General features: G+C 42.5%; 1 protein-coding gene across 2 annotated transcripts in view; it reads right to left on the bottom strand.

Moving 5' to 3' along the window:
• Positions 1–268: 268 nt before the first annotated feature.
• Positions 269–15112, bottom strand: part of EXTL2 (exostosin like glycosyltransferase 2) — a 49039-nt gene continuing 34195 nt past the window's right edge. For both annotated transcript variants that reach the window (XM_082265859.1, XM_082265860.1), the window contains exons 2-5: positions 11524–11574; positions 10950–11356; positions 6992–7062; positions 269–955 (exon numbers count right to left, since the gene is read on the bottom strand). In XM_082265859.1, coding sequence (XP_082121985.1) covers positions 467–955; positions 6992–7062; positions 10950–11356; positions 11524–11528 — 972 coding nt within the window. In that variant the 5' untranslated portion in view covers positions 11529–11574 and the 3' untranslated portion in view covers positions 269–466. The remainder of the gene's footprint in view (positions 956–6991; positions 7063–10949; positions 11357–11523; positions 11575–15112) is intronic.

Raw genomic sequence — 15112 nt, 5'->3', positions numbered from 1 at the left:
AGAACAGAAGAGAATCATGGAGAGTTCTATTGTAAACCTTGAGAATTGCTTCACAGTGCTTTTAGCTATAGAGATCAATACTTGGTTTTAAAGCTTATTTACTGCATAATAAAAATATGTAAATATTTAAAAGTCCATAGCCTGGCCATAGTTTTAATTCAAGTAACCGTCTCAAAGTACCAATTCAAAGGGTTAGCGTGACAGAAAAGCAGCTAGCATTTTTATACTAGATTAGCTATGCATTTGTCAGACAGTAATTGATATATTTTCAGAAATTTTCACATCTTTCAAGTTTCTTCCAAAACCGACTCCATAACATACAAAGCAACAACATATCATTTTTAACGCAGTACGTGTTCTTTAGTGATCCATTAAAGATCTGCAATATCATAATGTGGCTTTGGACTCTAGTATGTCACTGGTGTACACTCAAAAGAAATCCTTGGACATGGCTGTATCTTCATCTTTAAAATTTAGATTTGTGATTGGCATAGTTTGGGAAACCAAACTGGGAAATCATTATATTGGAATATCTCAGGGGCATCTTCCCATATATGCCCACAAACTTGTTAAGACAATAGGACCTCTGTAGGAGGTGCTCAGGCCGATGCCACATCCCCGTGTAGCCACTTCCCGCATCCTTCTCCAAGTTCCTCATATCTATTGGTTTTACCAGCACACCAGAAGCCTTCCCTGTATAATTTGCTACCAAGAAATTCATTGCAATATCATCGCAGTTCTGTGTCTGGTCAATCATATTATGGATTGAGGAGGGTTGTTCCTGGAAGAGCTTCAGATAGTTTTTGTGAAAAAATGCAGCCCCGATAAGTATCAGGGAGTACATGTCACCAGGCCCTGAGTCAGCCTGCAGTTCAAAGCTACCATAGCTATATATTCCAGAAGGAGATGCAACATGCTTCCTAGGCACAAAGCCAATGATCTGACTGGGAAATTGCTGAAAAAAGACAAAGGAAACTACAATAAAAATAATGATTTGACAAAATCAGATTTGTTTCAAAGGTAATACAACTTTCAGAATGTAATCACATTTGATAAAAGAAACAAACTAATGTGGTCTTTCACATTTCCAGCTATTCTTCTAAATATTATCTTGCCTTTATAGAATCCAAGATACACAATGTGAATCACTGACATTTCATTATACACAGGAGGGCATCATAATAAAACGATTTAAATCAGTATTATTTCAAGTACTTGAAATGAATATCCAGTAAACATCATTCATTAGTGCTACCCTGTTTAAAGTAGCAGTTAAAGAGTATTTTATTATTGTTACAACAAACTTTTTTTTTTTTAATATATCACATAAAGGGATTGTTCAATGCTATCTATCGGTTTATCTATCCATGTGTAATCTGAGCTTTGGCTTTTTAAACCCTGTAAACAAAGGCGTATTAGCCAAGCAGCCAAGGTTAGCTTGATAAACATTTTTCCTCTTAATTATGTTCAGAATTAAAAATATAAAACTATTTTAGTGACATAGATAGATAGATAGATAGATAGATAGATAGATAGATAGATAGATAGATAGATAGATAGATAGATAGATAGATAGATAGATAGATAGATAGATAGATAGATAATCTATCTATCTAGTCAAATGTATTGGGACCCTGTCTTTACACACACATGAACTTTAATGGCATCCCAGTCGTAGTCCGTAGGGTTCAATATTAAAGCGGAGTTCCGGGCACAAAATCGACCCAATCGATTTTGTGGCCATCCGCTTGCTCTTCTTCACCTGAAAAGGAATTGGATAGTTAGGATTATATTTTTTTTTTTTTACTTACCTTGTAATTGTAGAAAGAAATACTCACCTATTTTCCACTTCCTCCCTCTGTGGCCGCGGCACGCGCCGTCACTTCCGGTTTGCAATGATTCCTGGGAGCTGAACGTCATCGCTCCCAGGAATCAATGCGACGGCACCAGCCCCGCTCGTCACTTCTGGTGCGACACCACATTCCCTGCTAAACAGCTTCTGGGCATGCCCAGAAGCTGTGTAGGAATGCGGCGCCGCACCGGAAGTGACGAGAGGGGCATTCTGGGAGAAGAAGACGCGGAAGAGGATGCAGAAGAGGATCGCGCTGGCTTCAGCTGCCCACAACAGAGATGGCAACGCTGGAGAAGGAATTTTATAGTGAGTATTTCTTCTTGCAGGTAAGTGCGAACCGGGACAGATCAGAGGCTAGCCATTGTGGAATGTATTAGCCCTGACTGTCCCGGGGGTATGTTCATTGAAAAAATGTTTTTGTGCCCGGAACTCCGCTTTAAGTTGGCCCACCCTTTGCAGCTTCAGCTCTTCTGGGAAGGCTGTCCACAAGGTTTAGGAGTGTGTCTATGTGAGTGTTTGACCATTCTTCCAGAAGCGCATTTGTGAGGTCAGGCATTGATGCTGGAGAGAAGGCCTGGCTCCCAGTCAGTGCTCTTATTCATCCCAAAGGTGTTCTATCGGGTTTAGTTTAGGACTCTGTGCAGGCCAGTCAAGTTTCTCCACCCCAAAAATCACTCATCCATGTCTTTATGGACCTTGCTTTGTGCACTGGTCCAAATAATTTGGTGGAAATGGGATTATGGTGTTGGGTTGTTTTTCCGGGGTTGGGCTTGGCCCCTTCGTTCCAGTGAAGAGAACTCTTAAGGCATCAGAATACCAAGACATTTTGGACAATTTCATGCTCCCAACTTTGTGGGAACAGTTTTGGGTTGGCCATTCCTATACCAACATGACTGCACACCAGTGCATAAAGCAAGGTCCATAAAGACATGGATGAGCGAGTTTGGGGTGGAGTCCTGACCTCAACCTGATAGAACACCTTTGGGATGAATTAAAGTGCAGACTGGGAGCCAGGCCTTCTCTTCCAACGTCAGTGCCTGACCTCACAAATGTGCTTCTGGAAAAATGGTCAAACATTCCCATAGACACACTCCTAAACCTTGTGGACAGCCTTCCCAGAAGTGTTGAAGCTGTTATAGCTGCAAAGGGTGGGCCAGCTCAATATTGAACCCTACGGACTAAGATGCCAGTTCACGTGCGTGTAAAGGCAGGTGTCCCAATACTTTTGACAAAATAGTGTACATACATATATGTAATATTACATATTACTTTTTATTTATTTATTTTTAGAAGTATTAGGCAAACCTTCAATGCTTTACTGAATAGCCTGTTTAGCTGAAACTATGGTAAGACACACATAAGGAGTAACTATTTCCCTCACCTCCCTTTCTCTTGTGTAGGTTGTTGTTATTTTTTTCAAATAGAGAACGAATAGTCTCAAAAGGAAATGCTACTGTGATGCTCGGACATAATGCTCTAAAAAACTGTATTATGAGTATTATGCTTTATAAACAGCAATTGGTAGCACAATGCTACATTATACATTAGAACAACCTGCTGGGAACAATAGACACTTTTCCATATCAGTTTCCTATTTTACAAGGTGATCTTCTGTAGTTTTTTCCTTTCAACATCAACAGGACTTAGGCTCCATTCACACCTGGGCGTTTTCAGCTCCAAAAACGCAAAAAAAAAACGTTTCCAAAATGCCCAACAAGTAAAATCCCATTCATTTAAATGGCCCCTGTTGACATCTGAGCGTTTTAACGCCTGAAGCAAAACGCCCAACGCTCAAAAAAGTACATGAGCTTCTTTTTGGGCAGATTACAGGCATTTTCCATTGTTCTCTATTCAATCTAAAAACGCCTGCACAAAAAATGCCTGAAAAAACGCCCATAAAAACGCCTGAAAAAACGCCCATAAAAACGCCTGAAACAAAAACGCCTAGGTGTGAATGGAGCCTGAAGGCTGAGCTCCGAGATGATATTAAAGGCTCAAAAGTATGGAGCTCTGCAATGATTTAAACTGCATAAAATGTATATTTAAAAATCAAACACTTTTAAGTACCTGAATTTTACTTTCTATCAGCTTTTCTTTCAGTACAGCAGAGCTCAGAGAAGGAGAAGCAACACAAGGAGCCAATCAGCACTGTGACATTGCAAGAAGCAAGCAGACAATGGAATGACCGAAGAGCTCATCCATGGGCTGCTTCTCCTTTCACTGTCCAGTTATAGGGTGGAGATGGGAAAGAGACCAGGTTTGGAGACTGTGAAACTACAACAGAAATAGATCAGGTCCTCTCCCCTGATAAACAGGGCTATGCTGTTGGAATAGCAGTGTCAATTTCAGGACAGGACAGGACAGACAGTAATGCAAGTCCTTTGACAAGTAAAATGTTCAGCTTGAAAGAAAAAAAAAAAAATTCTGAAGTTATACTTTAAAGCTGAAGTTTATATACCGTATATACTCGAGTATAAGCCCACCCGAATATAAGCCGAGGCCCAACATTTTACCACAAAAAAAAAATGGGAAAAATGATTGACTTGAGTATAAGCCTAGGGTGGGAAATGCAGCAGCTACTGAACCCAAATGGACCACCACAAGACACAAAACAGGGGCTGCCGACCTGGTACAGGAGATGCAGGGATGTGGGCATGGCACAGAAGAATGCAGGGCTGTGGGCATGGTACAGCAGAATGCAGGGCTGCGGGCATGGTACAGGAGAGTGCAGGGCTGCGGGCATGGTACAGGAGAATGCAGGGCTGCGGGCATGGTCCCGGAGAATGCAGGGCTGCGGGCATGGTCCCGGAGAATGCAGGGCTGCAAGCATGGTTCCGGAGAATGCAGGGCTGCAAGCATGGTTCCGGAGAATGCAGGGCTGCGGGCATGGTTCCGGAGAATGCAGGGCTGTGGGCATGGTACTGGAGAATGCAGGGCTGTGGGCATGGTACAGGTGTACCATGCCTGCAGCACTGCATCTCCTGTAGTATGTCCACAACCGCGCATAATGGCAGGTAGTGCAGCTGTGGAGGAGTCTCACTTGCCTGTTCCTGAGGCGCCTTTGATTTAAAAATGGCGCCGCCCGGCGCCAACACGTCACCACGCATGCACCGCCGCCACTATGGAAAGCCCGTATATGTTTGGCTATTCCTGGGAATAGCCGAACGTGTACAGGCTTTCCTGAGCGGTGGCAGCGCATGCGAGGTGTGCATGTCGGGCCGGCCGCGGACATTTTTTTTTTATGACTCGAGTATAAGCCGAAGGTGACTTTTAGCAGCATACAAAATGTGCTGAAAAACTCGGCTTATACACGAGTATATACGGTACATATTTCTTAATCCCTTCCCTACAGCTTTAGTCACATTACTTACCTCTAAAATTGTATTTCTCACATTGTGAAGGCAGGTGGATCCTGCAGAAATCTTCACTGCAGGGATGCCTGTCCTCTTCTAGTACTGCAGTTGTTGACAGCGTCGGGTCTCAGGCAGAACAGCAGTACAGATGATCCGATGGGACAAACCCATTCTTCAACTGAGAGAAGTTATTTAATTTATTACACTGCTTGGGCCCCATTCAGTGACTGAGAATGGAGGAGAGTCTGATCAGTAAAAGGTTTCTTTTCCCCATTCACAGGTCATGTTATAAGCAGTATAATCAATGAAAGCACTTTTCTCAAAGAAGGAAGAGGAAGGAGGGGACGTATCACCATCAGACCATCTGTATTGCTGTTCTGCCTAAAGACCCAAAGCTGTTAACCAAAAGTTAATATATTGCAGCTTACCAGTCATTAGGTGTGGTGGCTAATTCACTAAATTATTTTCAGGCTAAAAGGCATTTTCAGCAAGAATAGAAAAATACCTATGGATCTTGCCAGAAATAAGATGTGTTTGTTATTTACTATGAGCTGAACAAAAACGCAAAAATCAAGGTTATTTATTTTTCTGTGAACTACTAATCCCATCACTCCCATGTAATGGAAATGAACAAAAGCTGACCTGTTTGAATTCTAGCCTCGGTGACAAGCATGACTCCCAAACCAATAGATATAGTGGGAAAAAAAAAAAAAATCAGTCACCCAGAGATATTCACAGATTACCAAAAAGCCTGAAAAAAAAAATCCTAATGCAACCACCTCATCTAAAGAGTGGCAAGCAACAACAAAGTATTTTTTTAGCCTAGGTACGCTTTGAGCCTGGGTTCACACTGGGGTTCACATGCGGCCGGCCCGCCCTCCAGTGACGCTTCCGCTGCCTCATTGGTTGATAATCTACCGGCTGTTACTGCTGCTGCTAGCCAGTCAGTGTCTCCAGGCAAACCGCGGCCGGCCCTCCCCGTTGCCTGATTGGGTCATCTCTTCGGCTCTCTTTGGCTGCTGCTGGTCAATGACCGCACGCGCATACCGTGGACCCGAAAAGGACACTAATACAGCGAAATGTAAATACAGTATGTGGCAATATAATTATCATAAAATAATTAAAATCATTAAGCATCCGCTCCCTGCTCCTCCACAGTAATTTAATTCCATGACTTTTCCAAAACCTAGAGTGTTTCCAAATTTTCCATGACCTTTCCAGGCCTGGAAAGTGTCATCTAAAAATTCCAAAACTTTTCCAGGATTTCCAGGACCATATGAACCCTGACTTTGGGGCGACCTGGAGGCGACCTGCATTGACTTCAATTATATGAAGTCCATGCATGTCGCGCCGAGGTCGCGGTGCACTTCACAGGTCGCCCCAGCAAGTCGGGTCGCCCCTGTGTGAACGGGGTCTAAATGTGGTGGCTGCATTTTTCTGGTAAACCTGCCCTTAATTCACTTCCTGCTGTAAAGTGACAATTCTGAGCAGTATTGTCACCCCAGGACAGGGGGTGTCCTGGGGGTGTCTTGTAGGAATCTTTGATAGTAACTGTAATCCGAAGTTTATTGAGACTTAAAGAAAAGGAACTGGCATAAAACTACCTTAAGGGCCAACACAGAGTAAACATATTTAGCCGACAGCTAAAATAACTGAATTCTATTGATATAAATAAATCCTTGTCTTTTGCAACAGTCGTTTTGTTTAATTACTGGCATAATATGATCAGCAAAATTAATGAGCCAGGTTGAAGAATCACAGTTCAGACATCATCTGTTTTAATTACCTGCCATATGGAGAAAGCAAAGGAGATGTCATATGCACTAAGGAGCGTGTCATCATCCATCATTAACACAGCTGTAAGAGACAAACAGTTCATGCTCGGCATTAATGCAGTGTTCAATCCCTCACTGCCAATCAGTAACAGTAATGTGAACATTGTGTACAGCTGAACTCACATTCTTCTCACACTCCTCTTCAGTAAGAGGTTGCAAAGTCAAAACATTCTCAAATTTTGCAAGTACAATATGCTGTCTATCTTATTCACGTAAAGTGGCTCTAAAAGGTACAAGGTATTTTACCTTATTCAATGCATTAAATTAAAAAAATCTTCTGCAAGCAGCCCCCCCCCCAAATACTTATCTGATCCCCATCTCAATCCAGCGATGTCTGATGTGCAAAGCTTTTGGCCATACTTCTCACGTGGGTCACAGGAGTGCACTTATTTATTCTCTCCTGTGACCCAGAATCAGTCAACAGCAGGATAAAGCCTGCTGTCGGCTCGCATCACAGATCTACAGTCTCTGCAGGTATCTGACAATAATGCAAAAGGGGGAGAAATAAATGGACTTTGAGGGCACCGTAATAAAAAACATAACACTTTATTTGGGATAAGTATTAAAACCACAGAAGTGTATATCGACTGATCAACATGGACAATTTCATTGATCAGAGGATACAAGTGATAGGTGAGTGGGGGGAACCTCACCACCTGGGACATACAGTGCAACAAACAATACAAGATTGCATTTAAATGATATACAAAAGAGAAATAGGGCGCTATACGCTGCACACAGACCGCACCACGGTGCAGGCAACGCAGAGCGTCCTGTACAATATAATAACAACTTCCAAAAGGAAATAGGACAATATATCCAATTGCTCTACATGTTTCGCCTGGTGTTCAGACTTCATCCGGAGCGGTTTGGAATATAAATTCTGTGTGGTAGGATACAATGGGATTAGTATAATAACATAACATCAGAAAAAAGGAACATTGATGTCGCAAATTGGGTATGTCCAAACGATTAACACATGTCGCCAGTTAGGACCCTTATGCAATCTTGTATTGTTTGTTGCACTGTATGTCCCAGGTGGTGAGGTTCCCCCCACTCACCTATCACTTGTATCCTCTGATCAATGAAATTGTCCATGTTGATCAGTCGATATACACTTCTGTGGTTTTAATACTTATCCCAAATAAAGTGTTATGTTTTTTATTACGGTGCCCTCAAAGTCCATTTATTTCTCCCCCTTTTGCATTTCTGACATTCAGGACGTGGCACATGTCTTTCTATTTTATTACGCCCCTGTTTTTTGCTGCACCAGGGATAGGCGTAGGTATTCTATTTAGTTATCTGACAATAATGTCGAGATCCACCCAGATGCCTTACAGGCTGAGCTAATCCCCCCCCCCTCCCCCCCCACAAACACTTACCTTCTGTCCAGTGCTCCAGTGAACCCTGAAGGGGCAGGGCAGAGAGACGGTAACTTGACGGTCACCACTCTCTACTCAATGAAGACAGAGAACTAAGCAATCAACAGTGATGTGATCAATCAGTTCTCGGACTTAGAGGCAGTAGGGGACATCTACAGCAAGGGACTGATGCTGCAGGAGGTAGGTAAGCATTTATGCTTGTTTTTTCAATATCCCACACTTCTCCTTTAAACCTTCAAATGCATACCAGGTCAGGTCTTCTTGCTTTCATCCCGGCATACCTGTAAGTACTCCAGTATAGGTCATTGTTTTTTTTTTTTTTAGAACCCTTTTTCTAACTTGTAATGCACTAGAATATGTTCCAATCCATCCATTCCAGTTTCCTTTCTATCTCTCATAAAGCCCAAGGTGTAAGAGCTTCCCAACAGCCAATTAAATACAGACCTGCACTGGAAGTCTGAATCTCACTGGTGATACATTATTCAGAGGAGGGAAAGCTGCACATGCTTTAGGAAGTAGATACACTCATTCATATGGATAGAAAAAAGCTGCGCTAATAAGAACCAATTCATCTGATCAGAAGTCTGTTTAAATGAGCGCGTAGGGCACGGTGTGCTGAAGTCACCGCGCTGCCCCGAGAACGGGCTAAATGAGAGCTGGCCGGCTTTTTTGATTCTAGAGCGTTATTCCTTCTTATACATGTGAGTGTTATTTATATTTTTTAATAAATGGTGTGATGATATCACACTATTGAGTCCATTTTTTCCTTGTATGGTACCACCGGAGTTTCCACTTGTGAATACCATCAAGAACAGTTCCATCCTTCCCTGGCCATATTCATGGTGGTTCGCTGAGTAAGGATTTCCCTATCTAAGGTGGCGCTGTGAGGAATTATATACAGGCTGTTTTTATACCAGTATCTGGTAAGAAGACATGTATGTCACTTTTGTTGGAGCACTAGGGCGACAACAGATTTTGGCTTCACATCTTCAATCACTTCACTCACTTTCTATTTGGATTTTTTCATCTTTGGGACTTTACTATATGTCTTAATCACTTATGGACTACTTTTTCATACATGTATATATTATTTACTTGCCTTTGTGATTTCTAGTGGTCACAAGGAGTATTCATGTTATTCATCAAGCAGTCTTGGTGTTTTTCACTGATCATTTGATGCACTTATGACATTTAGGTGTCTTTACGAAATGTTTTTATGAAATTTTTGTTAATCACAATAACACCATTGAGATTGGCCTATTGCACAGTATCAATTATTGACTAATTGGTTCCTATTAGCGCAGCTTTTTTCTATCCATATTTGTGCTTGGTGTTGTCTCACTGTAAAGCTGCTGCTCTCTTTTTTAGTTATAAGCGCGATTTTTACTTGTTTACACTCATTCATATGTAAGACAATCTCTGGAATATGGCTGCATCAATTACACAGAATTCAGAAAAAAAAAAAAAAAAAAACTTTAGGGAACCTATTGCACCTATTAAACTTATTGAGGCTGTCATTTGAGAAATATGAAGGCTGCCATTGCTGACCTTCTGTAAAGGTTAGCTGCGAGGCTGTTCTGCTCATTCAGTAACTTCAATAATTTCTAAACCCATCGATTTAACAGTTTCAAAGAACAGTTACATCTTGGCATGCGCTGGGAATGTAACGGTCACATTGGCTTGTTCTTTTAAACCATCAAATGGTTGGTGTCATAACTGATCACATTTGCAGCACATGACAGTTGAAGATCAAACAGAGGCTAAGATGTCAGCTTCCATGGCTAAAAATTATAGGAATGTTTAGTTCCACTTTAACTTTTTTATGATTACATGTTTGTCTTTAGACAGATATCAGAACACCTGATCTGCACACTTATTCCAAGTCAGTAACTCATAAATACTATAACCCCTGACTCGGTATTACAGCTAGGCACTTATTTCCATATGATAATTTCCATATAATTTCCAAGTCAGCCTTCACACTTCCTTAGGAGACATTTCTCCTACAGATTGTTTTCTATAGCTCAACTACAATTACGGTCTTTGGAACTGTTCCATTGACACACACACACATCTTTTTTGGCCAAGGCTGCACAGCATCAGACAGGGCCACACAGTATAGTTCTCCAGAGCTGGGTGAAGGTAAGCATTTATAGTAGGTATATAGGCTACACTTTGTGGATTAGCGGGATATTTTAAAGGACAGCTTAACTAAAAGTGAAGAAGTCCTTTAACAAATCAGACAAATGTCTGTAGGTGGTCTCTCGTTCATCTTGGCACTCCCTATTGGAGTCCCCAAGTGGCCACATCCTGCAATAGTGTGCCCCTCCAACTGTGGCATTATATACAATGTAGAATTTGGAAAAGCCCAACAGAAGAAGAAGTGAGACTTCCCAATTTAGATGCAGACATTATGATGCTGGAGTCCAGAAGAGATAGAAGAAGCTGGCAACTGAACCAAATGACCAATGCATCATGAAATAAACTCACAGTGTGGATTTGTAGGGCACATATTAGTGGCACTCACCTTGGGTTTGTATCTCTGGAAAGTTTTGCAGCCTGTTTCGCATGAGATTAACACTCTGTTTCTTGAAGTAAACAAAAACGGGATGGGGTCCAAGACTTTCCCACAACTCCTGTGGTGTGTCCTGCCCCACATTATTCCACACTACAATTATGCTGTGGAGATGGGGCATGGCCTGGTAGTGATTTAACATTTTCAGTAACAAATCAGTTCTGTTAAAACTCTGCATTATGAGAGTGAAAGAGTCTTGTGAGAGGCTGGAGAAGGATGCTCCCCGCCGAACCCCTAGCATAGAATCTTCATGAGCAGTGGGGAGGAGGGCAGCCAGGGCACCAAACAGGAAGAAGAGGAGGACAAGAAAAGCACAGATGACACGGAGCACCTTCATCCTCTGCAACCTTCCCAGAAATCTGCATGGAACAAGATAAATAAATCTCTTAAAAAACTGGCATTTAATTGGATTGTTGAACAAAAATTAAAAAAGGGTTAAGAGGAGGTGTGTCCAATGACATTAAAGCTGATATAGTTCTAGCTCGAATAGTAAAGATGAAAAGATCGGTTATACTATAACTTGTACCTCATATTGAGCACGTGTCTCTTCTTTTAAAGGGAAAACGTCATGGCGACACTAACAGAGAAAGAAAATAATGATTATTACAGGTATTTATACGGTGCTGAGAATTAACACAGTGCTTTACTGTACATACATATCAGTATCTGCCCTTGAGGTCCCTATTTCCCATGTGCACACATCCTTTCAGACAAGAATTATTTAACACATGAGTATGTCTTTGAAGTGTGGGAGGAAACTGGGAGTACCCAGAAGAAACCCACAAAAGCAGAAAAAGAAAACTCCATGCAGAAAGTGTCCCGACCAGGATAAAAAAGAAAAAATGAATGGGGGCCACAGTGCTGCAAAGCAGACATGCTCACCACCAAGCCCAATTTTCAGGCAATTTCAAACAATTCTGATCACTGTATTAAATATCTGTATTCAGGCAGCCATGGATGGTTTGAATCTGACCGGTTCCTACTTGTGTATTAGCAGGTTGATTGTAACCAAGTCGATCCATCGATTTACTTGGGTACAACCAGCATGTATGCAGAGGATGCATAGCAGCTCTAGCAATAATCACGGTGTTCTCCCTGCAGGGACAGCCCCCCTGTACACCGTTCATGGGAAACCTGTGGCCCACAGGTAAGAAAAATTTAGGAGGGTTTTGATCATTGCCTACTCTAACCAAAATGAGTCCTTACCCAGGACTCCCTCCAGCCTACAATCAAACAATAGGCAGCAATGGCATACTGATGCAATCCTATGTGTTCTAACACAGGCATGTTCACGTGTACACTGTATATACCAACATGCCCTGATTGGGTCTAGTTGGTGACTGCTGCTGTACAGGGAATTACATGTGATAGATAAGACAGAAGCAAAAAATAAATAAATAAATAAATAAATAAATAAAACCGATGCAGGGGGTCTGTGCTAGCTCTGTGTAAAAATAATAAGATTTTTGTAAGATCTTACCGTAAAATCTTTTTCTCTGATGTCCATCAACAGACACAGCCTCATCTCCATGTGCTGAGTGTGTTATGCTGCAACCTGCAGGAGTAGTCTAGGCAGTACGTCAGTACAAAACTTTAAACATATACACGCCCACCCTCCAGGCATAACCCCCACTGCCACAGCACAGCACATCAGTTTAGTTGCAAGCAGTGAAGACAAAAGAACAATTCCTATACAGAGGGGCGGGTGCTGCGTCTGTTGATGGACATCAGAGAAAAAAAGATTTTACGGTAAGATCTTACAAAAATCTTTTTTTCTCTATCGTCCATCGACAGACACAGCCTCATCACCATCTGACTGAGGACAGAACCCCTCAGGTAAGGGGGCGTCCCCATCAGCCTCTGAATCAGAGGACACCTCCATAGAAGGAGAAGCAGCGGCCGTTTTCGGCTATCAACCTTTTTCATGACTAAATTGACTAAAGTCACCAGGCTGTCCAGGACTGCTGAAATCGCGGCCAGCGACTGCGATCCGGACTGTCCGGGAGTCACACAGAGTGGGTCTGAGGGTGATTGCACAGTTTGGGACTCCATATTGCAATTTTCAAAAAACTATGTACTGTCGCTTTAAGAGCACCGATCGCGGTATCCACCACCGATCGCTGCGGTCTGCAGGGAACCCCTTTAAACCAAGCCGACAGCAGAAAGTGCAAGGATATGCCCGCAGGGACCGCAAGTACTATACCACCTCAGACAAACCGTCCTCGTGAATCCTTCAGCATAGAGAGAAAGGCAGAAGTGACCTCGGCACAGCAGAAGGAAATGACTGTACAGGAAGTGATGTCGCCTGAATAAGGTTACACTGCTGAGTATAGCACCAGGGCTACACAAAGATGGATGCCCATACAAAACAATAGGAAGCTTCAGGGAAAATGGCCACTTACCAGAATGAAACAGGCCCCCCAAAGTGGGGGTGCTGCCAGCCGAGGGGGTACGCTGCGACTCAGGGCATTCCAGGTTGTCACGTTTCAGCGAGGCATCCGCTCGCAGGCTTGTCCCCATCCGGAAAAGGGGTACTGTCGTGGCTAGGCTTAGGTCAGGACTATAACCTGCTCACGCTCGTAGGCCAGACTGGGGGGACCATAAGGATCTAGATTATCCAGTGCGAAGCCCCAGCCGGCATCGTTGCTTGTAGATCACCACCAGGAAAATTCTTCCCTGAACACTATCTAGCAAGTGAGTAAAGAGAAATAAAAAGAAAATATTCTAAAAAGAATAAAAAAAAAAAAAAACTGAGACCTGAGTTCCAGCAGGAAACCTAGGTCCTACTCCTTCTCTAGGCAGAAACAAACTGATGTGCTGGGCTGTGGCAGTGGGGGTTATGCCTGGAAGGACACCCCCATGGGCCTGTATATGTTAAAAGTGTTGTACTAATGTACTGCCTAGACTACTCCTGCAGGTGACAGCATAACCCACTCAGCTCATGGAGATGAGGCTGCGTCTGTTGATGGACAATAGAGAAAAATGTATTTTTATTTTTTTAAGTATTCATAGCTGGATTAAAGCTGTATTAAACCCAAAACCAAATATGGAAGATATTGCAGCATACCAATCCTTAGATGTGGTAGCTGCATTAGTTTTCTTTTTTAGGCTTTTTTCCCCTCTGTTCTCACCTGATGATCTGGCCTGTGACACACCTCCTGTATTAGTATGCTCTCACTTTGAATGAAGGAGTACAGGGGGCACAGCAAACAGCAGAATTGATAATCTAGGGGGAACAGTAGTGTTAGATGTACTATCAGGTTTAGATACACTAACAAACTGAAGCCAAACTTTAGCTCAAACTGCAGTTACATAAGCAGTTATAGCAACAGTTATAGAAACAGTTTTTTTTTTTTCTTTTGGGATAAAGGTTTAAACACCCGTGTCATTGGTAAACATTTTTTTGTGATAAAGGTTAAGGCCCGTTCACATAGGGGTGATCCGACTTCGGGGGGCGACCTCCGAGGTCATGGTGCGAGCAGCGCGCCGCGACCTCGGAGAGGCCGCCATGGACTTCATAACATTGAAGTCTATGGCGGTCGCCTCCGGGTCGCCCCAAAGAAGCTCCGGACCCTTTTTCTAAGTCGGAGCGACTTGTGTCGCTCCTATTAGAACGGGTCCGCAGCTTCCCTATGGAAGGCAACCTTCACACTAAGGCGACCAGGTCGCCTCACAGGTCGCCTTAGTGTGAACGGGGGCTTAAACACCCGTGTCATTGGTAAACATTTTTTTTCTAACATTCTTAATGGATACATTTGCAGGAAAGGGTGTTCTGTTGAAAAACTATGTTAAAAATGCCTAGTACACACGATGAGAAAAATCTGATGAAAAATACCGCGTTCAAAGCAATTGCACGATAATCTGATCATTAGTAAACAGGTTTCGAGAGCCGATCACGACAGTTCATGTGAAAATATCTGAAGGGACAAAGGAAAATTTTTCTCATACAATACCAAAACTAAAGGAAGTACAGTCAGGTCCATAAATATTGGGACATGGACACAATTGTAATCTTTTTGGCTCTATACACCATCCCAATGGATTTCAAATGAAAAACAAGATGTGCTTTAACTGCAGACTTTCAGGTTTAATTTGAGGGTATTTACATCCAAATC

Source organism: Pelophylax lessonae (assembly GCF_965119305.1).
Source record: "Pelophylax lessonae genome assembly, chromosome: 8".
NCBI classification, from domain to species: Eukaryota; Metazoa; Chordata; class Amphibia; order Anura; family Ranidae; genus Pelophylax; species Pelophylax lessonae.
Note: the sequence above shows the minus strand (reverse complement) of the source record. Positions and strands in the feature narration are given on the sequence as shown.